The following is a 26,194-nucleotide window of genomic DNA, read 5'->3' on the forward strand; positions in this document are numbered from 1 at the left end:
CAAACTGCCCAATGAGCCCAAATATCATCCCTGTTTTTCTATCCAAAAATTTCTGAATATCATCCTGAAATTACTTATTTTCTACATTTTTGGTCAATCCATTCCTACCCCAAAAACTTTCCCTGTAGGACATCTGAACGCCAGTAACAAAAGATCCCAAAAGACTCAAAAGCCCTTCAAGATCCTTCTTCCTTCAGAGAGGGGACAGATGGCCCATTCCAAGAATGGACGAAAGTCTCTGGCTGCTTGTGACACACTGCACCCCCATGTACACCCTTACGGGGTAATTGTGCATTGTTTAATGCAAAGTATGTCATGTAAGATGTTTTTGGAAGGCTCATGACGTACTGAACTTTATTGTTATAATAATATGTTTGTTGCAATGTCACATGCATGGTTATGAGGCTTTACTATGTCATATTCCCAAATGTATCTCATGGCTTGAGACAGAGCTAGGTAAAACTCTACCCTGCTGAAGAGCAATTAGTACCTCATTAGGACTAAGGATGTAAAAGGTTAACCCTTTAAATGCTAATCAGCTGTTTAAATTTTTTAAACAGCTGATTACCCTTTAAACTGGGGGGGTGGGGGGGGGCACAGAGGGGAGCGGCAGTTGGGCTGGCTCCCCGCCAGTGAGAACAGCTGGGCAGCTCTTGCTAACTGGGAGCACGGAGCCCTGCGCAGAGGGGATAGGCGCAGCTGGGCTCGGCTCCCCATGAGCGGGGGGAAAGGAGAGAGAAGCGCGGAGCCCAGCAACTGGGAAGCCGCAGCTGGGATGGCTCCCCGTGAGTGCGGGGGAGGCACATAGCCCAGCGCCAGGCATAGGGTGGAGTAGCCGCAACTGGGTTGGCTCCCCTTGAATGGGGGGAGGCATGGAGCCCAGCATGGAGGGTGGGAATAGCCACAGCTGGGCTAGCTCCCTGTGAGCAGGGGGAGGCGCAGAGCCTAGCAGGAGGGGTAGCTGCAGCTGGGCTTAGTGGGAGGTGCAGCTATCCCCTCCCCGCACTGGGCTCCACACTCCCCCCCCCCCACCCCAGCAAGAGCTGCCAAATTGTGGGTCCCCCCCTCAAGCGTTTAATCTTTTAAACGTTTTAAAAATAGAACGTTTAAATGGATTCTTGATTAAACTAATTTTTACATCTCTAATTAGGACCTGTATAGACCAACCCAGCTCAGCATTCCAAGAGCAAAGGACTGGCCCAGACGTCAAAGGACCACACTGACTCCGGGCATGGAGGGAACCATGCATGGACACGGTTTGTCACCTGACCCTGAAACGGGGGGTGAGGTCCTAGAGGGGGCGAAGGAACCTGTTAAAAAGGGGAGACATTTTGCTGTTCTCTCTCTCTTCCACCTCCGTCTGCAAACATGACCAAACAAATGAAATGCTGATCACTGGGGGAGCCTAGCTGGAGGCAAACCAGCTAGCCTGTGGTGAGAATCATCTGAATATGTAAGGTTGCTGAAAGTGTTAAGCTTAGTTTAGAATGCATTTGGCTTTTGTTTATCTTGATGAAATCTCACCTGTTTTCCTCTGACTTATAATCACGTAAAATCTTTCCATACTTAGTACATTTGTTTATTTCATCTAAAGCAGTGCATGTGGTATAAGGTGTGTTAGAGACTCCATATGAAGTGACAAGGCTGGTGCATACCAATTTCTTTGATAAATTGACTTACATATGCCCTTGCTTTTGTGGATCCCTGTGAGACCCTTAATATTGTTTCAGTGTAAGCTTTTTTAATTTTATTTATATAGCACCAGCCCAGGGCATGTAACACTGGCCAGAACTATGGGGTCCTCTGGCAGAGAGCCACACGTGCTGTAATGACTGGTTACCGTGAGATTAAGTAAAAGCGCCTTAGCAGCTTTAACTCTGAAGGTCTTTGCCTTTGTTGATTTGGCTGCATTTTTTCATATAATTTAATTTTTGTGCATGAAAAGCTACAGCCATTTATGAGACATATAACACCACCACTTCAGTACTTAAAGGAACATTTTATTTCGAGCCCTTAAGCCATATGTTATTTGCCAGGAACATAAAGCCTTATAGCTCCATTTGTGAAAGAAGGTATTAATTTTTACAGGTTTTCTACAGAATTTGCTCACCAAGACAGCAGAATGTACCATAAACAAATGAACAGCATGTTTCATTTCTTCATTAAACCACACTTCAGCCCTCACTAACTAGCTGACCTCAGGTGTGCCTCTTAGAAAACTAATACAGAACATTTAAGGGCAGAGAGTGGGGCCTGCTCTATACATGGGGCCTTATGTGAAAAAACATGTGAGGCCACATCCAGCCCGTAATGCCCCAATAAAACTGGATCTCCTCCATGTATTCACAATACGTACACCTCAGACTCCTCCAGTTTACCAGCAACCTACTCTGGCTATGATGAAATTCTACCCATTCACCCCTTTCTGTGAGGATCTGCCAGGTGTGGTGGCACTTCCTTCCCTACTACATGGACCAGAAACCAGAAAGAGTTGCCAAAATTCAACTTGTCAACAGGGGAGGAGGGAAGGCAGTTAGGGAATTGAATGTCTGTGGTAGCATGCTGGCCCTGAAACCATACAGCATCATAGGAAGCACAATTGGCATTCTAGGTGGCAAGATGTGTACATGAATGCCGTATGGGGCCCCCTTGCAGAACAAGATACTCTAGGATCATATGGGGGCACATGTCTAGTGTCAGAAAGAACAATTATGAAAGAAATATTCCACTCCAGAAAATCAAACATACCTGGGAGGGGAGGAAGATAATTCCCATTTGTACTGGCTTCCTTATGTCCAAATTAGAGTCAACAAGAAGTAGCAATTGCTGCATTATAGAAATCTGTGATTAGCCTGCCCAAATTTCCCAAGAGTTAATCTTCAAATAGTCTGCTGAACAATTTTTTTTTTTTTTAAACACTGTTGGGATAAATCATCGCTTCAGTCTGTCGGGTAGGAACTGTCTTATTAGTGCTGCTAATCAGCGCCTGCCTCAAGATGAAGTTTAGACTTGTTAACAATACAATGGAGCAACTAATGGATGTGTACGCAAGACTTAGAAACAATCTAATCAATTCAAGAGGCCCTGTATGAAATCATGCCACTTTTTTCCTTGGTGGCAGAAGCCCCCCAAGTGCAGAAGAAGCAGGATAGCTGGAGTCCATATATGAAATCTAAATCCCCTCTATTCTAACACTGCTCTCATTGTTTCTGAGCAGCCAGCACCATATTAGTCACTGTGGCTCTGTATGTGACTTCCCTTTACTGAATGGGGGGAAAAAGGGGGGGGAATGCAGGGTTTATGTGCCCTGCAATGGAGGGGTGGAAGTAAGGAGTTAGGCAAGTACCAGTGGATGCACCATTATGCAGATCAACCAGCCATTACCCTTTACACAGAAGAGGTGTAAAAGTAGCAGGGACTGCTGAGGTCTCAGGAATGCGGCAGTGGCTGTGGCGCTCTCCGGCTGCTTTGCACACTGCGATCAGCCCACGATACCAGCCTCCACTGGTCACTCGTTACATTTTCAAAACAAGCACCTTTGTGCTTTCTCCTGCACTGCCCCCATGCCTACAAAAAGCTCTCCAACATCCATGAAACTACCCCATTATCCGCCTTTAAAACTCTCCTTTGCTGTGCTGCCTACACAAAATTTGATGCTCGTTAGGCCGCTGTTGCGCTGACACCAAGGCCTATCATACTGACCAATACTGTCTCACTGTTCCCTTGCACTCCCATCGGCCAGGCTGAATCCATCTCTGGCCTCATCTTATACTTAGTTTGTAAAATCTTTGATGCAAGGACTATTTTCTGTTCTGTGTTTGTACAGCACCTAGCACAACGGGGTCCTGGTCCATGACTAGGTTTCCCAGGCACTACGGCAACACAAATAGTAATAAGTAATCACATTGTTTTCTTTGCTCCAGTTCTTTTGGCATCAGATGGGAGAAACCTTTCTTGCTATTGACCTAGGACAGATTCAGATGAGTGATGCAGAGGCAGTATGCCCTGTCTGTCATCAGCAAATTATTGTGCTAGTCAGTCCCTCTTAGAAATCAATACTAATTAACGAGATAAATTCTAACAGCTATTCTGTACACATAGATTCTATTTCATATTCTTATCCTAATTTACCGTTGCCACCTTGGATTTACAACAGAGCAGAAGAAGAAGAGCTGTACGCCTTCTCCATTTGGTCACGCCTCCTCTCAAAACCTACTATCATAAGACCTGAACATCAGAGTTTCCAATTAGGTGTAGTTACTGTCAAAACATTGCTCCCAGTGAAGAATCAATTTACCATCAAGCAATGTAAATGTACAAGAAGGTAGTGATTGACATTACAATCCAGGGCAAACTCCCACTGTATTCTTCTTTTACTGGAGTTTTGACTGCATTAGGGCTGCAGGATTGGGCCGACAGACACTGCTAAAATTTAAATAAACTTATTTATGCTGTTAAATTGTCAGTTTCAAGGCTGGCATCTCAGTGCTGTGCCACAGCTGGGTTTTATGCTACATTCAAAAGCTCTAAGCTTTAATTATGAACCATGCATTCTTACTGCATTAAAGCCACAGCCTAGATATTTGTGATCAGTGACTGGGAGAATTAAATAAAACCTTTGAAGATCTCTAAAACTAATGATTACCTGCTTCCCCCCCCCCCCCCCCCCAAAAAAAAAAACCCACCTAACAACTGCATAAGATACCTTTATTTATCTAGTTTTCAATGTTTTGTATGTATTTTTCAAAAAGGATCAATGTGAGGCCCAAATTTTGCAGTCCAGACAGGAATAGCCCTGAGCGAGGAGATGTCCAAAGCCAATATCCCTAGAGGTAATGTGAGGTGCCAATTGTGCCTCAAAAGCAAAACCCCAGCACTGTATGCATGGTGCATGCACAGACTGCACAAACCCTGAACAGGTGAGTATGCAGAGGGAGTCATGCTCAGAAAACCGCCCCTTTGAGAGAAATGTGAGCTCCCACAGATGCAAAGAAGAAGCAGTACCTGCACTCCCCTCAGCGTAGGGCCTGGGATTGTCTCTGTCCCATGTTATTGGCATCCCAGACTCTTCCACTCTTAATAAGGGTAAGGAACAATCCATCCTTTACATATTTATACACTATTTATGTATGATCAACCAAAAACTTACTGAAAAACCAATGTGGTGTTTTCTAGAGTCAAGCTGCCAACACATCTTCCTATAGCCATGAAATGCAGATTGGGCGGTGTAGCCGGGAGGGGTGGTCCCCCTCTGAGGAGGACCCAGAGAAGGAGCCAGACCCACCCTGGCTGACAGAAGCCTGCCCCAGGGAAACACCGGACCGGAAGCGAGGGGGCGGGTCTAGGCCTTTAAAGGCCCCTGAGGCCCCACCTGACCGGAATCAGGGGGGCGGAGCTAGGCCTTTAAGAACCAGGCCAGCGAGCTCAGTTAGCGGGAGGCGGCCGAAGGGGAAGGACGCGTCTCCTCTGGAGCTCCTAGCCAAGGCCGGGCCGGGGAGCCGGGCTGAGAAGGAGTGGCCGGCCTTAAACCCAGCCTGGGGATCAACCGAGGCCTCCCCCAGGTACCCTACGGCCTGGGAGTTGGAGGGACCGCCAGAGACCCCCTCGGCCTGGGAGCCGGAAGAAGGCCCGTCGGGGCTCCCAGCGGACTACGAGCCGGAGGAGAACCCCCCGGAGACACCCGGGGCTTGGGAGACAGAACCGGACCTGCCCGAGCAGTGCCGAGCCTGGAACCCCGAGGATCTACCGGCTCTGCCCGAGGCCTGGGGGCTGCAGGACCTGGAGGAGCTACCCCCCGAAGACGAGCCCATGGAGCTACCCGAGCTGCCGCCCGTGGACAACGAGGGCCTGGCCGGTCTACCCCACCTCAGTGACCCAGAGGAGGCAGGTACCGGGGGTTTCGGGGAGGAAGAAGCCCAGGGATAGCCGCACATTGGTGGCTGAGTCAGGGGCAACCCGGGCGGCGTGTTGAGGCCGGATCCCCGCCAACCCGGTGGCAAACGCCGTTGCCACTGCCAGGGCCCTGGGCTGGGACGCAGTGGAGACGGGCGGGCCTGCGTCCCCCTCCACCCTTCCCTATCCTCTGAGAGGAAGCCTTCCCCGCCGTGCCGTTCCAGAGAGCGGCTTGCTGCCTTGCCAGCCCTGCCTGAGGGCCTGGCCGTAGACTGCTTGCCTTGCCAGCCCTGCCTGAGGGCCTGGCTGTAGACTGCTTGCCTTGAGAAAGGCGCAAGACTGCTCCCGGTGAGAGGTAGCCGGGAGGGGTGGTCCCCCTCCGAGGAGGACCCAGAGAGGGAGCCAGACCCGGACGCTGCTCCCCGATTCCAGGGGCACGTCCACAGGCGGCTTTCTAGTGTAATGCTGACTTTTCTATTTAATAAGCTAAGAAAAGGGTATTATAAATCCAAAGTGAGAATTAAGAGTCAGGACAAGTACAGATAAAAACTGACAGATGAATCCAACCACTTTGATTTTATAACAGATAGAGAGTGGATATGTGCAAAGCAGAGTGGAACCCCTAAAAATAATTACTACAGGTTATAAATCACAACACAACCCTGTTGGTTTAGCTTCATGAGAGCACTTCTCTACAGGAGAGCTAGGTTCAATTCTTGGGGCCTGATTCTCTGATGCCCTACATCTTGCATAGTCAGCAGTGCAAAGTAGATGTAAAATACTAACTAAAGCAGAACAGCACATTTTTCCTTGGGTGCAAATGGCTGCACAAAGTACAGGGCAATAGGGTCCATGGTTTCCTTTGCCCTGGGGTTATAAGCAGTGAGGGTGTCATGGAGATAGCATGCTCAGACCATTTGTGCCTTTTCCAGCAGCCTTTCCATAAGCAGGTCTCCCCACAGCATCAAATCAATCCTACAGCGGTAATACTGGGCAGAGAGAGGAGGAATAACTGCTCAACAGCAATCCTTCTAGCCAACCAGGAAGCTGTACTAGTGGACTTGGATGAAATTTTGACAGTTCCGCCATGGCTGCAAGGATGGAGGTTGTTCCTTATATGGACCTTTGAGGGTGGGGGAAAGAGGGTTGGGATGGAAAAAGTGAGATTTCATGTTCTCACAACCATGCAGAAAGAAAGAAAGAAAGAAAGAAAAGAAAAAAGAAAAAGCTATTCCATGCTTCTGAGCCATTACTTCCTGTCTTTGCAATGCACACTTAAGGACTCCCAAATGTTCAGTATATATTACGGTGACGGGATGGACTAGATCCAGAGGCCTCTGCTAGAGGCTTCAGGATCTTGCCACATTCCACAATCGAAAGGAGCAGAGGAAAAGTCCTCCAAGTACCTAGAGTGATTCGGGGAAGCAGCGAATGAAAAAGGCTGCAGGGGCACAGCCAATCAGGGCCCAGTAGGGCCATATAAAAGGAATTGCAGAACAGAGCAGCAGACAGTTGTTGCCTGGAGCTGGAGAAGAGAAAACTGTGCTCCTGGCTGGCTGAAACAGCAGCAGGACCACGGACAGCTCAGTGCTGGCAGGGACCAGGTGAGCAAGAAGGGAACTCCTGGCTGGCTGCTGGAACTGAGCCCAAGGCAGTCTGCTGGCAGGGACCAGGGGATCGAGAGAGCTCCTGGCTGATTGCTAGGATTGAGCCTAAGACAGCTGATGACAGGGACTGGGGGAGCAACAAAGGAGCTCCTGGCTGGCTGCTGAGACTGAGTAAGGATTTATCCCAGGGAGGGCCACAGGAAGACAATGTTTCCAGGGAGGAAGCGCTGGGGGGGTACAGCCCCATACTAGGGCCAGGACTACTTAGAGAGTGAACCCGGGGAGGGCTAAAGACACACCAACTGAGGGGTATTGAGGTTGGCCCCTGGTGGACTGTATACCTCGCAAGGTGGTGTTTTTCTGTTTCACACAGACAGTGAGAGAGGCTGGGCCAGAGGGCTGAGTCACTGAAAACCTGACTGAGGTACCACACACAAGGATCACCAGAACTGAAAGGCTGGGGACACACCCAACCAGAAGGGGATGCTCACAAGGGCTGAGTGCTGCCCCATTACAATTACTGGCATGATTCATAAAACAGTCTATTCGTGTCACAATCTAGTTAGTGACTCTAATCTTGAGTTTTAGAATATCAACTCAACTCATCTGAGGACGTAGTACCCGGGTCCAATTCATTCATTCATCCATCAGAAAGCTACGCAAGAAACAAAGTTATGGTGACATTATAAATAATCGACAGTTCAGCCACAGCAGCTGTCTTCTGAATGTCAACAATTACAATACCTGGAACTGCTTTCTACTTTTCCCTTTCTTATTGTAATCTGCAGCCAAAGTTAACCGTGTTTGTTTTTGATTTTTAAAAAAAGCACTTTCCTTTTTTGCTTCACTAATGTACATATAAGATCTGTCGAGAACGTGGCCCTTGAAAATACTCGATAGCCAGTGATAAATCACTCTTGGAATGCATCCCCACAATATATGCACCCTGAGGGCCTAATGTGGTTCATGCCAAAACCACGTACATCCACAGAAGCAAGAGAGAAATGCAGAGCTGCCTGGGAGCACACCAGGTTACACAAAGGGTAAAGGCCTTTCCACATTCAGTACCAGCCTGCACATCAACAGCAAGACTAACTAGCTCATGTGCTTTGGGAGGCATAAATTAGAAAAGGGGCAGACACACACTGGAGACAAGGCATGGTCAACTAGAGAAAACGCACATCCTCCTCTTCTAGAAATGGCTGTGTGGGATGTCCAGTGAGTCTCACAAGCTATTGCAATTGAAGAACAATAGTCTGTACACAGCAAGATTTTATTGCAAATATCCAGGCCATGCCAGAATACCCAAATGATCTTGCAGGTAGTTTCACCTAAGAATGCAAATCAGACTGACACCAGTTCAAACTGGCAAGGAACTTTTCCAGAAACATTAGGATTCCTAGCCACTTGACTAGCAGGGGAGGGCAGAATAAAGGTCATGCCCAAACAAACATTAAGATGTCAGTCCTTTTCAAGGGTGCCCTGTTGCACCCATAGCTGGGCAGATCTACAGTCCATCTGCAGTGCTCATCAGACTTACATCCGTGAAAACAACGACATCCAAGAAGGAAACTAAAATGTATCAGCACAGACAAAGGTGGAGGCTAGCCACAGTGATCATGTCTAGCGCCCTCTTGCTGAAGAAAGTGGAGATAAAGATGGAGGAAATGGCACGTGACACATTGCTACAGAACAATGCTAAATCCAGTGAACCAGCCTTGGTGACCAGCCTGTTGTGCATAGACTGAATACAGTGAAATAAGTGTGCGCCCACCCCCCCCCCCCCACACACACACACTTATGTTTGATCTCTTCCATGGACTTTCATTGCTCTGTAAATAGCACTATATTGAAGTGTACTGTATGTATCATCAGTACCTGCTATTCCCACGGAGCTTATTTGTATTTTTCAGTTCTCTAACTCCTGAATTTCTGATCTTAGCTGTATTAGGGTAGCTAAGGATTTCCATGGATTTGCTCTGGATTTACACCAGTGTAAGTATGAGCAGACTCTGACCCTCTGTGCTCAAGAAGTAACTTTCCTTCCTCCAGAACCTCTTGAAACAAATACATTCAATGGGAGGGAGAAAGCAAAACTGGTGAAAGAGAGCTATGGGTGATAATGAGTGGAGGGAGACCCCAGGTTTACAGACTTGAATAGAAATCAAACAATCAAAACCACAAATTTGAGTGCCTGGCTCCTGCAGACTCTGTGGAAGTTTGGATCTAGAAGCAAACTGTTCCTAAGGGCCGTTTCTAGAAGTGATTTTGGAATGCAACAGTTCAGCAAAAACAGCCAATTCAAATCGCAGCCACAAATCACAGATAATCGTCCCTCTCTGTAAAGTTCTGCTGCAACTCCACCCGGAATATAGCATTCTGTACAGCATTTCACAGCATTCTGTGAAAGACTTTGACAAATAGGAGGCAGTTCAGAGAAGAGCAACACCAGAGACTGAGGAAAGATTAAAAGAACTAAATATGTATTGCTTGGCTCAGAGATGACAAAGGGGGAAACATGATAAGAGTCTATAAATATTTGAAGAGCATAAACATCAAGGAGCAATAGGAATTGTTTAGGGTGCAACACAGGCGGAATATATAATCTGATCAAATTAAGAACAGAAAATTTAACTCTCTGACAGTGAGGCTGTGAATTACTCTTCCTAAGGGAGGTGTGGAAGCCCCATTGTTTAGGGCATTTAAATTTGGACCTAGCCAAAATACAACAAAGTGAACAGCAGGGAACAATCCTGCATCAGCAGGAAAATGGACAGGATGATCAATAGGTCCTTTCCATCTGCTCCTTCTAGGATTCTATGACTAGCTGCTGCCAGCACCTCACCTCAGTGACTGGTGGATGCCTGTGCTATACATGAGCAATTGCTAGCTCCACCCCCAGAAAGCTGCTACTCCACCACATGTTTGGAGCTGAAAGTTCCAAATCAGGTTCCAGCAATCGCATCCCACGTGGTGCCACGTGTATCAGTAAATCAGTCAAAAAGTTCTTCTTAATTGACCATTTTTATGCTTTCTGAAATCATCCATTGTCCACATCGATAAATGGATGTGCAAACAGACAGAACAAAGACATATTTCATAAATTACTTCCTTCCTAAAATAGTGAATTATGCATTTTAATAAACTTTTTACTGCTTTTTCTCACCTCCATCCTGAACTTTGCTTAGTCCTTCGAGGTATGATGACATAGGACCCTGAACAATATCTAGAATAGCCAGCAGTGTCCTAGTCAGTCTGAGCAGCTCACTAAAACTATAAAAGCCAAAGTATATGAGATTTCGAGCCAGATGCACCACCTACGGGAAAAGAAAAAAACAATAATGATGAAGAAAACCTCTACAACATTACTGGTGTTACTGTACAAGAGTTAGTTATATTTTGTCATGTCCTTTTGTCTTCAACCCAGACTATGAGCCAGATCCAAGGCCCAGTGAATTCAATGGGAGTCTTTCCATTCATTTTGACGGGCTCTGGCACAGGCCCTGTATTGTCAAATGCTCTTCAGAGTTAGACAATGCAATTACTTGGTTAAATGAAAGCAGGGGAGAAAACAGCATGAGGTTTAGGCAGAGCTGGGAAGATATAGTTCCACCTGAGAAAAGAAATGAGAAGGAAAAATCTATGAGGCAGAGAGATGCCAGAAGTCTGTTCCAGATGGCAGCAGCTGGAGTGGAGAAGCATCTTGAAACAACAGCAGAGACACTGTGGTAAGGCAAGTACAGAGAGGAGGCAGTGCTGGATGAGCAGAGGTAGTTTAAGCTACAGCTGCTGTAAGTGTTCTTTAATTTGATTCTAGATGATTCAATGCTATGTAACCTCTCATGTCAGGTGTTTTGGACAGTAATAAAGACAGGATTATGTGGTGCGATACATTCCCTTTATTATCACATATTACCACACTTTTCACCATGAACAATCTCAAATCTCTTTATTAAGACAGAGTTTGTGTATACACCCACCCACCTACAAATCACTTCATTTACTACTGAAATGCTGTCACCTGTGGTGAGGTGAGGAACTGCAGCTGTTTAACAGTACACAGCAACACTACAGTATTCAAGACCAAAAGGGGCAGCAAGAAGAGTGGAATTAAGGGAGAGGCTATTAAGATATTTCTTAAAGACCATTGTACAAACAAATTCATTCATAAATGAGAAACTTGTCTTTTTTCAAAAGAAAACTGCTAGCAGTATTAACCAGGCTATGCTCTGCTGCTTCATTGTTTGATTTAAGGAATACAATGCATTGTGACAAAGATAACGGAAAAGTACCTCAAAGGTAAGTTTGTTTTTCTCTTTGTCCCCAAAAGGAAATGGCTGATTTACAACTTCTTTCAAGTACTCTTCTACAAATTCCATAGTCAAAGCAAATTTCCTCTTCATGTCATTTCTCGAGGAGTCTGTGAAAGAATCATACCTATAAAGGCAAAACAGAGAAGCAAAATTAAATTCTTCCATTTATATGATGAGCTGTAACGTAAAAAGCCAACCAGATCCCCCAACCACTCATGATGCTTTAAACTTATTTCTTTTGCACAGAAAAGGGCTAGTAGATTGCAGTTAGTCCTGCGTGAGTGCACCAAAGGGGCAGGAAAAGGGTGCAAAAACCCTTCCTTCCACTTGTAGCACAGGTCTGGGGGGACTCAACCGCAGTGGAGAGAGTAGGAAATTTAAGTCCATGGTCCATGTGTCCCCTCTCTCTCCCTCCCCCCCCACGCTGGTGATCGGGGGAGCATACACTGCACCTTGTGAAAGAATGCAGCAGTATTTGCGGTGGTACATATCCCCCACAATACTGGGCCTGCCTCCGACACAAAGGCCCACAAAGCACCAAAGCAATCAAGCAGGTGAGAATTCCCATTGATGTCAATGGGACAACTTAAGTGCTTTCCTGGATTGAGGCCAATGCCTCCGAACTGCTTCAACTGACTGTAGGTTGTGACTTTAGAGCCACAATTAAGCTCTTTAAGTGTAAAACTAAGACTCAGCCTAGGGAGGGTGTAATATTTAACAGAATTTAATGGCTTTGAGCTTTGCTGTTCCAGCTTCCCAGTAATGGCCATTCCATCTCCCTTATCATTTGCATTTCAAAAACAGCACTTATTAATTAAGTGAGCCTTTTAAATTTCCAGGATTAATAGTGCCTAATGGTTTGAGTTCTGCAGCAAATATGTGCTCATATGTGTGTTGCATTAAAATTACAGCCACTTACAATTTTATTTTGAGTATGTTTGATTTGTTTAAAATGCTTTGGTGTTTTGTTTTGGTTTTTTTTAAACTTACTCATGGATTGTGATCTTGGTAGGAATTTCAGTCCACAGTCTGGCATATCTAACGGGAACTACTGACTCCTGAGGATCTCTGTCAACATGCATGTGCAGCATAAGACGGCAAAAAGAAGCCCGAAGGTCATAAGGGAGGCTTTCATCAGACATACATCGTAGGATCAAGTCTACGGACAGCTGGATTGAAATCTGATTTATGGCTAGATACTGACGATCCAGGCACATCCTTGCAAAGAGGTTTAACTGGTACCTTAGGGTAACAAAAATAATGGTATACTTTCAGTAGTACCTTAGATTCCTTTGAATGCCACAGAGCAATGTACTTGAAAACATACTCTCACGAGCCTGATCTATGGCATTCCAATGTAACATAATGAAAATAATACAGCCACTTTGTTAGCAAAGAGGCTGACTTGCCATTACAAACACTTACTAGGCTCCTATCCCCATTGATTTTTACACCAAACTCACACGAGTTCAAAAGAAGTTCCACACACAGAATAGAGGCGGGATTAAAACCCTTGAACTCTTCACTTTCAATACATTTGTTTCATGACCCTGCCTTCCAGTGCCTAGGATCTGGAAGTGCTGATGGTGCCCATTTCTCAGTACTCCTGGACAGCTGCTCAGAGCACACCTTGTCTGTAAGAGCACACAAAAGTAGCTGTTGTGTAATCCCACTTGCTAGAAAAGGGAGGAGATGAAACCATAGCGTTTTGAGAGCACAGGGATGTGTCAAAAGCATAGAAGCCTCAACACTCTTTAGAAAATATTGGACAGGTTGCGATCCTTCTGACAAATTTTTTGAAAAACAAACAGATCCAGTTTCTGAACAGACCAAAGGCTCTTATTTCAGCCAATGGCAATTGATTTCAATAGGAGCAGCAGGTTCCCTGATTAGTAAAACTGTTTCACCTGTAATAGGTAAGAACTTCTAAATCTGCTTTTGTGCCTTCCTTAGCCTCCTGGGCCAGATGCCTGATAGCTTTGCCATGTGGTTCCTTATTGCTGTCAATCCAGTAAAGCCAGACCTCCTCCTCATCGATATCATCTGGGATGATCGAGCATTCCAACGGATTGTCGATTTGCATTGAAACCAGCCTTCAAATAAACAAACACTTACTGTAGCTACAAATAAACCCCGTTCGAAATGTGGCAAGAAAGGCAAGGTAACGACAAGAAATACATTTTGATTACAGCTGCTTACTTGGTTTGGATGAGAATGTCAGCATTTCCTGGACTCAACATAAATTTACAGATGAGTTCCTGAGTTACTGGTATTGCAGTTGTGTTAGAAACACACAGGTCTGCTAGATAGTCCAAGAATCTGGACAGGAAAAAAGCAAATATAGCAAAATACAACAAAATATTACACAGAAGCATCACAATGGAAATCTGTGTCTGTCTATCTTAGGTTTTTCTAGAGTGCCCATCTCTGAAATATTCGCCTCAAGAGAGCACATGGTGCTAGATTGATCTAAATACAGTCTTTATTCAAACCTTTACCATTGTTTATCCATATTATCACAACCTTTATCCGCTAAAGAGTGGTAAGAAATTGAGATCAATACTGAGCTGTGCTGAGCTCTCAATCCCTGCAGCTCACGGTAAGTGAAGCAAAGATGACCCAAATGGCCGTTCATAATTTATAGCAGCCTAAAGGATGCTCTAAGATATGCTGGCGAGGGGATTCCACTAAGGACTTGATCACTGGCCAAGGCTCTGGAGGAATGCTGTGGACCCACCTATCCCACCCTGGTGCACCCGCCACTTACTGTTCTCTAATCTAAATACCACAGATGGGGGAGTGACTGACATAAAGCAGGTGTAGCTGACTTTGTGCCTTCCAAGGAATCCCGTGTGTTGCAGTAATCCACAACTACCTGTTTGAGGCAACTTTAAACGCCTTTAGCACCACAGGCATTTAGTGAAGACCAGGGATTGAACCTAGGACCTCTATCTGACAACATGAGCCTCTGCCGCTAGGACCAGGTCCATCAGTTTGAAGTCAGTAGCAGGTTCATAAACCGCTCTATTTGGTCTAACCACTAAAGGAGGGGGTCAAAGCACCACATTGTGTTAGCATAGGTTACACTAGGGATCGTCACTAAGCGGATGGTGGGCCAAATCTGGCCTGCCAGATGCTTCTGAACTGACCCCAATTTTTTTTTTTTTTAAATTTACTTACTATCATTAGCGGGGGATGGGGTATTATTTTCTCTGAAGTCTGGTCCTTGACTATACCTTGACCAAGAAATTTAGACCTTGACAAAAATATAATTGACTACCTCTGGTTTACACTTTCATTCCCAGAAGTTTTCTGAACTCTACAGTGTTTGTGTTCATACACTATTTTTTGAATGAAAGGTCTAAATGTAAAAGTATATCATATTCAGGAACCAGTTCACCCACCATTAAAATAAAATTACTTCCATGGTAGCAAGTAGCAGGTAATTAACTTCACACAGCAGCATTACATAACTGTTTATGGCAGAAACTAAAAAACCCCAACACAATCTGATTGAAAATGCAGGGGAAATTTAAGTAGGCAGAATGTAATTACTCAGGCATGGGAGGAGGGGACTTACATACCCTGATTATACGCTGAGGAAGGTTTTAATTTTTTCAGTATGTTCTAGAGCTCAGTCCTGCAGACCTCACCTCATGCAAACAATGCCATGGAAGGCTATGGAACTTTACATATAAGTCAATGCTGCAGGGCAGGCCCTAACTGCTAACAGTGGGTCATCCTGAACTGTTTGTAAGGTGTATTGTTAAAGCGTGAGCTGTTTTTGCATTCAAATAATAAATTCAGTCAGTCAATCTAATCAAGACCCTTCCTCTTGCGAAGAGTGACATGAGATCTTTAATAAACTAGGACAAGAGGCCCCTTAACATGGCACAGTCATCTTCTAGCAACGAACCAGGGAACTGGCTCAGTACCAATATGATCTCCTATTCTAATACTGACCAAGCCCAAGATCGCTTAGCTTGGAGGCTGTGATGAGATCACAGCTTCAGGTGATATGGCTGCAGATATATGCAGAATATCTAAAGTGGTGCAATGCAAGAGCCTCCAGCAGTACTATAAATCGTTACCATAAAAGTGATGTCCACCATTACGGAGGACATAATTTGGTCCTGAACACCTTGATTTCATACATTTACGTTATTACTGTATTTTTACAATTGGAAGTCTAATGAAAAAAATAAAAGATACTTCTTTCATTAGAAACTCCATTTATCTTACATTCAGATAAGAAATGGTGGAGAAACCAAAACAGTTGCAGGTATTTTGGCTCTTTCTAGTGTAACAATTTATACACAATGTTGGGGACGGAGGGTGGGTGTTCTGCAAGAACTAAGAAAAATTTAAGCCAGGGAACAAAGATAACAAAATAGCAAATAAAAGGCAGATTCACAGCTGTAACAAGAATAAAAGAGTGTCAGTACAGAAAAAGAAAGCTATGTAGACTATTTCAAACCTTGGCTCTCGATTCCTCCTGAGTAAGCTAACAAACGTCTCTATTTCTTTAGCCGTGATGTGTTTCTCTAGTAGTTTTCTGTTGTTGTGCAACAAAGCGGTGATGGTGTCTTCTGCCAGAATATCATAGCCAATCTGGGACTGCATGACGCAGAAGTTCTTAGCAATATATTCCTGAAAAATAAAAAGCCTCAGGATGCTCTGTTCAACAGCCTATAAGAAGCAGCATCTTTCTTTTAGGATCAGCAACATCCAGTCACATTGACAATCAAATTAATTCTCAAAACTCCTATCTTACTAGTGGTGTGCAGTGAAGTGAATATGGGATCCCTGAATAATGTACCACAAAAAAAATTAGTCATCTTAGAGGTGGCCAATACTTCTGAGTCTTCTATAATACACCCACATCCCAAATACACAAAAATAAAAGCAAAACTTGGGATTTACATTATTTTGAAGGAATATTCCTGATATTTTTAGAGGCAAGAAATATTTTGAAAGGCTCTAGAAAGTAGCCATATAAGCCACACAAATAATTTCAACATCTTATCTTTAGTCCCCCCATGCCTGCAGAGTCATTGGGGCGATGACCCATTCTCCACTCTAGTTCAAAAATATTAGATTGAATGGTTTGAACTTTCTCCCATTCATAAAAGGGCACCCTGATTGAATCAGCCCTGCTTTCAAGACCACTATCAATCCTTGCTTCACAAATCTGGCAGCAAGAAGAACTCAAAAATCCATGCAATACTCTCACTTTCTAATCTGAAATCCAAGAGAATAATTTTGGTGTTACAGCAGAGACCCAGGAAGTGGGAGTCCCAATTTCACTCCCGAACCTCTGGAGCTTTAAACAGGAAGAAAGAGCATGGTGCATGTTCCGGGACAATGAAACCCATAGCATTCAAAGCTTCTGACTGATACCATTGCTCAGCATGAGAAATCATTACTTTAAAGATTAATTTGCTATTCACGAGTGCACACAGAACCCAGTCCTCCAGCCCTTTCTTACAAAAGAGGTTTCATTGGACTACAATGAGAATCCAAATACATGTATAGAATTCAGCGTCACACCCAGAGAATACAACTGTGTAACAATTTGTGGAGGGGGGCGAGGTGAAATCTTGGATACAACTGACCTGGTTTTTTCTATAGTCCTGCTGGGAATGTCTGAGGACTCTGTAACATAGCCTTAACATGTATTTGTACGGAGCATATCTCTGGTCTCCTAGATCTTCAAGTCTCAACATTGATCCCTCTCCTCCTTTGTCCTTAAAAGGAGCTTTGAGGATCCCAAATATCTGTTCAGAATCAAAATCACACAACAAAACCAAGATTTTTGCATGATTGTAGTCGTTCACTTCAATGCATATTTACACTAAAAGTTAAGGAAGTACCATAAGCCAAGTCAGGAAGAGGACACCATTCTTGCCATCTACAACAACACTGAAAGTGCTGGGAAAATAATGACAATCTCAGACATTAAAACAGTGTGCTTTTTAGTGTGACATTTTCCCATCGACCTACTGACTGACATTGTGTAGAAGAATTAATTGTAAATAATTTTGGATAAATTTACAATCAAAGAGGAAGACAAATCTGTTATTCTTCTTCTCCATCCTCTTCACTGTTCTTTATTCAAGGAGCTACTTACACAGATTATTAAGTCTGATTCACATGACATTTTGCATGTGCACAGATCTTGGCATGAACTAGAGTCTTTCCAGCTCCATGAGAATGCAGAGGTTCATCATGTGCAGAGTCATTTACAGCACTGGGAATTAGAGTAGCAAATTTGTTTCAACTTAATCACCCTTGGGCAAGCATTTACTCTCAATTATAGCCATACAACCCAGTGGGATTGCACAGGCATAACTGAGAACAGAATTTGGCTATTTATATTCAATTTTCCCCTCCTAAAATGCTTCCCTTTCATTCAGACAACAATCCAGACCTGTGTGGCTAATTTCATTCTAGAAATCCCAGGTGGATGTTAATGAAGGACTATTTAGCTGCATTAAACAAACCACCATCTTCCTTCAGGAGCCCCCCATATGTACATTTATAAACAACCTGCTAATATCTAAAACACACCTGGGCCAATATATTTTGTTCCCTCATTAATTTTTGTCTTTCCCGGTTTGGCTTGGTGATCATCACATCCAAAACTTCCTGCCCATTATTAGGTACATCAGCAACAAAGAAAATGAGATCTTCTAACAGCTTGGTTACGAACCTAAAATAAGTAGAGAAATCATTACTATAAAGTTTGATACTTGCTAGGATTCATTTAAAAAAAAAAAACAAACAAACACCACACACACACTTTAGAGTAGGTTTTCTGTGGCACAACAGAAGCTCAGTCACTGCAAAGGCAAATTTGACATGTGCTTAAAGATTCAAGACCTTGGATCAGCAGAGGCTTAAATCCATCACAGGGATGTTTACCAAAGCATTAAACAACCACAACAAAGCAGGAAGCAAGTTTGAATTGATGTACAATATTCAGAAACAAGAAATCTACACAGAACGAATCCACCAGCTGTCTCCAAACCCTTGTGACAGCACCAAGATGTTCTCACGTGCAGCTTAGCTAGGAGTTTTGCAGGTAACCACTAATGCAGGCCCAGCTTCAGATATGATGTGCTGCATGCCGTGGAAGAGCATGCAAGCTTCCTCCTATTCCATACCCCGACTGGCCAAGGAGGTACTGAAGGTGAATTTAAGAAAGGCCACATCTTGCACTCCCTGCTAAAGGAAAAGGGCAATGGTAAAGAGCACCAAAATGGGACGGGTACTTCTAATCCTAGAAAAAGGCTTCTCCATCCTGGAGAAGGCCGACAGAAACAGTAAGCTGTACATGCATATGGTAGAGCATATATAGATGGAACTTGGAATGTCAAGACTCACTTCACCAAACATCTCTCAGAAGAACTACAGGCTTTCCAGGAGCAGCTTTGCAAAAAGCAAACAAGATCCCATGTGGGCTCAGTAACTAAATCTTGGGTGTTTGTGACCAGCTCATAGGGAAAAGAAAATAGAGGAAAGAAAAATAAAAGCTTTCAAGAAGGAGTGGGCCAAACTGTGCCTGCAGCTGAACCCACTGACCTCAAAGTGTCAGCTGAATTTGGCCTAATATATATATTCTAGACCCAGGCTACTAAACTGTAGCACCTAGAGGCATGTGGATCTTCACCTGAAATTAAAAACAAAACAAACAAAAAAAACAGACTAGGGGATTTAGGCACACTGCTTCTATTACTATCAAGAGGAACCATGTGCTAAATCTCCTAGGCTGCTTTAAAAATTTCAGCCCATATGTAGTCCATCTGTTTGGAACCTGGTCAGAGTGGAACCAGGCTCCCAGTATACGAGTGATCCCCAAGCAGCAAAATGTGGAGGGTGAGTGAATGAGTGAGTGTAGGGCTGAGCAACTAGGTTGGTGCTGGCAGGATCCCTACCTTTATAAGCCAGAAAGGGAGAATGAAGGGAAGAATGAGGACTGCTATTCTTTCAAATGAAATCATAGACACACAGAAATCACGCCCATGTCCAGAAACCAGTATGAAATATTTTCAGCATCACTGCAATAGCCCCACTATTTGGTGATGCTGAATGCAATGTTTTACTGTAACAAGGCTAACAGTGAGACGCTCCATTGTTACATCACACCCCAGTTATTTTGTGCTTCTCTGACCCTATTCACTGTGAAGTGGCCCATCCGCTCTTTAAAGTTAAGTGCCAACACCTAGGCCATTAAAGCCACGTTACAATAAATCTTCTATCTACTCTTGAACCTTCTGTTCTATTTATTACCCCAAAAAAAACCTCTTGATTCACTAGTCAACAGAAGCTTAATTTTATCACCCAAAAAATTAACATTTTTAGCAAAAAGCTGCTTGTTCCATGACTGAATGAAAGTTACAAATTACACAGTGCCCAGAGATGCTGTCTAATATTTAATTTTTCTACAGACCACTGAAAATAAATCGCATTCTACACCACCAGCAATATGATATATGTGGCTACAATGTGCAACAAAGACCGTTAATTCCTGGGAAGGTGTAAAGAGCAAACACTGCAATAGCACTGAAGTTGAAGCATGGATGAATGCAAAGGGCAGACCCACTACCACCAGCAACAATCTGCAGAACAGACTATGGAAAATGGGAGGGACAAAGAGGACAGAGGGTTATAAATATAAGGGATAGAAGGGAGAGGAGTTGATGTTGAGCCAGATTCTCATTTACCTTTTTGGCAGTGTAAAAGAGCAGAGTAAAGGTCCTTAATGTAAATGAGAATCAGGCCCATTGGATCCAAATTTTCCAGAATGCAAACAGTTTAAAGTTTTACCTAGATTATGAAACCATCTTGAAACTCACATTATACCTCCTTATCTATCTTAGGCCCCTTCTGGCCCCTCATTACCATAGTATCTGAGCACTTCCCAATCTTTAATGTATTCATCTTCACAACATCCGTGAGGTAGGGCACTGCTACTGTCCCCATTACACCGATGGAGAACCGAGGCACAGAGAGACTAAGTGACTTGTCCAAAGTCACAGAAGGAGCCTGTGGCAAAGCCAGTCTTACAAGTCCCAGGCTAGCACCCTATGCACCTTCCTCATCTACCTTCTACTGATTTATCTAGATTTTACTAATGTGTCCATCAGTGTGGTATTTGCATACCACATATATTCATTTAATATGATAATGATCTGAAAAAAAAGATGACTGACCTCCTTTCATTTTGCGTTATTGTTCCGGTCTCCAACTTTTTAACAGTTGATGCTAAAACCTTGTTGGCGTCATTGGCAAAATCCAAGTCTCTGACCTCTGACAGAGGAACTGATACAATGGCAAAAGCTTCCTTGTCTTCTTTTGTTTGGCAAGTCCCAATCTGAAACATTGTTTATTTTTTAACAGAGTTTAATTCTGATGAGCAATCCTATCTTCCTCTGAATTTTATATATCTTTTATGTAAGGAAGATAAATCATTCACAGACAACTATAGGAATGGGTTTGGAAAGTTAGTACACTTGTATTAATATTTACCTTCAACATCACAGGCCTCTCTTCTTCGGTATCTATAGGAATACTGGTACTGGTCACCCAAGTATTAGTGCATAGGTGTCTCAACCGAACGTAAGAGTTCCTAAAGACAAACACAGTAAAATAACAGGACTGGAGAAAAAGCGATGGAAGCTACACACTTCATCTTGGTGCAAAATGTTGGGAGAGACCTGAATGAGTTTTATTGAAGGAAAACATGATGAGGGGAAGGCTTTAAAAATCTAGTGTGAACAGAAATACTTGTATGAATTTCAACAAAGTATGAAGACTTTTTTTTCTTTTATTTGAACAGCCCTTTACAGAGTTGGGAGCCCCAAAGAACAGCAGCACATTATTAGTCACAGTCTAACAGCTGGATCCTGCAAACTCTTGCTCACATGAGTAAGCTTGACTTCAATAAGATTGCTCAAGTGAATAAACACTGACAATATCAATCCTAAACGGAGAATCAAGTGCCCAAACAGCATTAATTAGATTTTTTTTTTAATTCTTTCAGTTTGTGGTGTTGTCAGGAACTAGAGATGAGCAATTAATTGAAATGTTTTTCAATGACTGTTTATTCTACTTTTTTTTCACATTAATTCACTTCAGCCAAATTTTGCACACTCCCTTCTCATGTTCACAATCTGTGAATACTCATGCAATGAATTGTGATAGAAAAAATTAGCACAGAAAATTAATTTCAAAGTTGCTTACCCAAATATTATCACAAACCAAATTTTAAATTGACACACTGGGGAATTTGCCCCAAAGTGACTGCACATTCATTCAATCATGGAACAGGAAAAAAAAAAGTGACTTATCTGACCAATCGTAATTAAGCAACACTGCTCAAATTTCAAATGTTCACAATTAATTCCTGGAGCAAAAACTTCAAAAATTATTTATTCAATGAATTTGAACAACAAATACACTCTAAGAAACTGATCTGTCATGGGCAGTGCAAGCACAGAAAACAAAGCAAAAATCATTGCATAATTTATTTATTTTGAATGATTCACTCAGATTTACTAACTACATTTTCTTTTCATACAGTACACTGGGCCCTGTTCTGCTGCCAATTACACTTGTGCAACATTTGGCCCATTATTTTTATATCTTGACAGTTTCCCTTTAAGTCTTATTTGTTTTATCCTCAATTATTTTATCCAGTCACAGCAGCAGGGTCATGTTTTATACATCTCTTGTTTATCTATGAATGCTCCTCGATTTCAACTGAAGAATAATACTAGCATATGTTTGATTTTTCTGCTTTACTCACCAGTATAATGCTAGAGAGAAACCTTGTCAATGCAGCATTTTTTTTTTTTTTTTTTTTTTACCTTGGAACCAGGCAATCAGCTCTCTGAAGAGTAGTGGCATCCAGTTCAAAGAGAGATGCGATGTCATTTCCATGTGGTACAGAGACCAAAGTATACATAATCTTCTCCCCTGCTTGGCGTTTCTTCTTTGAAGCAGGAAGGTCACAGTCTCTCTGTTGATTAGGCACAAGGGTTATTTCCTTGCACTGGGCCTTATTATAAATTCTCCAATTACCTTGTGGACAAGTAGTATATCTGAGTTTTACTTCTACGTTTCAGTGAGGCTGTGCGAAGGCCAGCTTCGGAACGTGTAACATACAGGATGTAATTTGCCCCATGGACACGGGGTCTCAGACAATCATTATAACAGAAGCAGGTCACACACTACAGAGAGCCTATAGTACCGCATTCATTATTACCTGACACCAGCACTTCAGAAACCTGCTGTCGTTGCAGACCTTTCCCTCCCATCAGATGTAATTACACTGCACTAGTCCGGAAGGGGCCAAAGATAAAAATGGATGAAAATCGAAATTTAAAGAAAAAGAAAAATTAGTTCAGTTGCTGTTGTAAGGGTCTGTGTTCTTTTCCCCACCAGTGGTCATAATCATAGCACTATACCTGATCCCATGGGAGTGGCCAAGACCACTGCTCCATTCAAAAATCAGCCTGACATTGCATGGAGTGGCAGTGGCACAGCCAGCCAGTTGGACCCTATTAAAATGCTCTGTGTAAACAGACAACACATATGGGGGGCTGGATCCTGCCTGGAACTGAGTGTTCCCAAATCCCATTGAAGTCAGTGGAATTGAGGGGCCTGAGCATCTACCAGAAACAGGCCCCAGAATCAGTGGGCCAGATTTACAAAGATAAACAGGTGCTTAAAGACTTACTGGGATTACAAATGTATCTAAGCAGGTTATATACTTCTCTCCCATTGCAAGTCCCATAGAACCACAGAAACGTAGGGCTGGAAGGGACCTCAAGAGGTCATTAAGTGTAACCCCTCATGTAGAGGCAGAAACAAGTAAATCAAGACCATCCTTATAGGTGTTTGTCCAATAGGTTCTTAAAACCCTCCAATGACGGGGATTCCACAGCCTGCCTTGGAAGCCTATCCCAGAGTTTAATTAGCCTTAACAGTTAGAAAGTTTTTCCTACTATCAAACCTGAATCTCCTTTGCTGCAGATTAGGCCCCCATTGCTTCTTGTCCTACCTTCAGTGGACACAGAGATCCAGCCATCTTTAGAACAGCTCTTAACGTATTCAAAGACTGTTTTCGGGTCTTCTTTTCTCAAGACCACACATGCCCAGGTTGTTTTTTTTTTTTTTTTTAACCTACGTGAGTTAGGCACCTAAATCCCACAAGGTGGATATCTGCATTTTAGGCACCTAAATACTTTTGTAAATCTAGCCCAAAATACTAAATTCTCAGGGCTTGACCCTGCAAACCCTTTCTGAAAGAAGGAGTAATCCATATTCCCATCTGACGTGTCAATGAAGTCAATGGGACTACTGGTGTGAGTAAAGGTTACTCCTCCTGTTAGGGTTGCAGGATCAAGCCCTTAAATTGTATATATTATCAAAGATTTGCAATAAATTTCAGATCAAAAACTCTTGGCACATCATGCACACAAAATATATGGTGGGGAAAGAGAAAGAGGGGAGCCAAGGATGCCAAAAAAGAAAAACAGACCGTGAAGTTCTGAAATGTGATTAACATGATTTACAGTGCGTCACTAAGCAAGGAACGTGTTAAGCAATATAAAAAGGATACACTTGTTTTCAGTTGGGGTTTGATAAGATCTATACAGTAAGAAATAATCAGAGTGGTGCTTTGATTACTGATATTGCCCATTGATTAAGCACCACAATTAGGGATAAGTTAACCAGTTCAGATAAACTAGTCCCCCCTTTGTATCCCACTGGAGAAGAAACATTTCAAATTTTTGCTAAATATTCACTTCTTTCATCAAGCCTGAAAATACTAACATTCCATCCCATTGCTTCAAACCAGGTAGAGACAACAGGAACAAACAAGGACAAATTCTCCTGTAACTGCACTTTCCTCAGGGGCATCCAGTGCCTATTGTGTTAGTTTAACGATCAGTGCAGAAAGGGCATTTTATGCATAAGAGGCAGCATGGAAGAAGGCATTTTATTTGTTTGTACATGTGAGAAATTGACAAAAAGTGGATGAAGCTGCCAACACTGGAATGAAAGAAGAGTGGACAGGTAGGGAGGGGGCAGAATTGCGAAGGGTCTTCAAGGGGAGGACACAAAACTTGATCTAATTGCAGTGAAAAGAGGGAGACAATGATGGAATGCAGAGAGGGTAGTGATATGGTCAGAGGGACAGGTAAGGAAGATTATTTTACCCTCTCTCTTTTGAATGGATTGGAGGAAGGTGATATGGCTGTTAAGGAGGGTAGAGAGGATGAGATTACAGTAATAAAGTCATAAGATGACAAGAACCTGGACCAGATTTTTAGCTCTGTGGAGAAAAAGGAAAAGGGTGGAGTTTAGAAAAGAAAAAGTGGCAGCCTGGATGTGTGGGAATATAAAGAATACTCAAAAAGAAGCTGAAGCGGTGGTCAGAATTAGCTACATAGATGGGTAATACCGTTCAATGGAGGACAGTGAGTGGGAAAGGGAGGAAATGGAAGCAGCAAATGTGGAAGAAGAAAAGCCCAACATCCTGGCTAGGTTGTTGGTTTTGTTTTTTGTTTTTTTAAAGGCACAGTGTGAGGTATGAGAGAAGAAAAAGTGGCTGCAGAGGCAGCATCTGAGGGAGATACAGGTTTCATTGGGTACAGCGAGATTGAAGGAGCAAACAATGAGAAATTCAAGGATGGCACTGAGTTTTTTAGAGTTGGTGCTCCTAACCAATGGATAAAACTGCCATGCATGCAGCTTGGAAAAATAGCAGCAGCACAAAACCTAAATGACTTGTAAATTTCAGCACACTATGTGTATATTTTAAACCAGTTGCTACAGATTATAGATAATACAAAAAATTTCATAACTACTGGATTGCTACTGTTGACTTGATGCATCATTTTATATAGGAACATTTTTTTTCTAAAACATGTAATGTTTGTTTGTATTGTGAAGCAGAAGTTTAATGTTATTGGAACCAAATACTATAGTCCAGACAGAGAAAACATAAATCAGATAAAATTAGACTAGTCCTTCCCAATACCTGGATATTTCCAAGTGCCCACTAGACAACCCTACTTCACAGCCCTTAGCATGGTTTGCTAGTAACTATGAGCCACCACAGATCACAAGAGTCCCCACTATTCAACTACATCCTATCCCCAGAGCCTATTATACCTAAAATTCAGGAGACTTGCACATGATTTGGCTTATGGAAGAGCATTCACTTTAACGGCACAGAACAGTGCAAAAATGTGACAGACCTGGAAGATCATTTCTTTAGAAAAGCAAACCCAATCTACAATTCCAATTGGTAAAACCACCTCCTGTGGCAGAGAGACAGACAGGGATAATGCCCTATTCCTGTATGAA

The 26,194-nt window shown here is 43.1% G+C and overlaps 1 protein-coding gene across 2 annotated transcripts in view; it reads right to left on the reverse strand.

Moving 5' to 3' along the window:
- ITPR2 (inositol 1,4,5-trisphosphate receptor type 2) overlaps window positions 1-26,194 on the reverse strand; it is a 328,286-nt gene that overhangs the window by 195,489 nt on the left and 106,603 nt on the right. For both annotated transcript variants that reach the window (XM_067559269.1, XM_067559270.1), the window contains exons 11-21: window positions 22,684-22,835; window positions 21,344-21,443; window positions 21,028-21,188; window positions 18,383-18,524; window positions 17,428-17,589; window positions 16,290-16,462; window positions 14,012-14,131; window positions 13,720-13,905; window positions 12,803-13,054; window positions 11,792-11,936; window positions 10,666-10,816 (exon numbers count right to left, since the gene is read on the reverse strand). In XM_067559269.1, the coding sequence (XP_067415370.1) occupies window positions 10,666-10,816; window positions 11,792-11,936; window positions 12,803-13,054; window positions 13,720-13,905; window positions 14,012-14,131; window positions 16,290-16,462; window positions 17,428-17,589; window positions 18,383-18,524; window positions 21,028-21,188; window positions 21,344-21,443; window positions 22,684-22,835 (1,744 nt within the window). The remainder of the gene's footprint in view (window positions 1-10,665; window positions 10,817-11,791; window positions 11,937-12,802; window positions 13,055-13,719; window positions 13,906-14,011; window positions 14,132-16,289; window positions 16,463-17,427; window positions 17,590-18,382; window positions 18,525-21,027; window positions 21,189-21,343; window positions 21,444-22,683; window positions 22,836-26,194) is intronic.

The sequence above is a fragment of the Emydura macquarii genome, unplaced genomic scaffold (genome assembly GCF_026122565.2).
Source record: "Emydura macquarii macquarii isolate MOO-44397 ecotype Brisbane River unplaced genomic scaffold, CSIRO-AGI_Emac_v2 contig_2205, whole genome shotgun sequence".
Taxonomy (NCBI): Eukaryota; Metazoa; Chordata; order Testudines; family Chelidae; genus Emydura; species Emydura macquarii.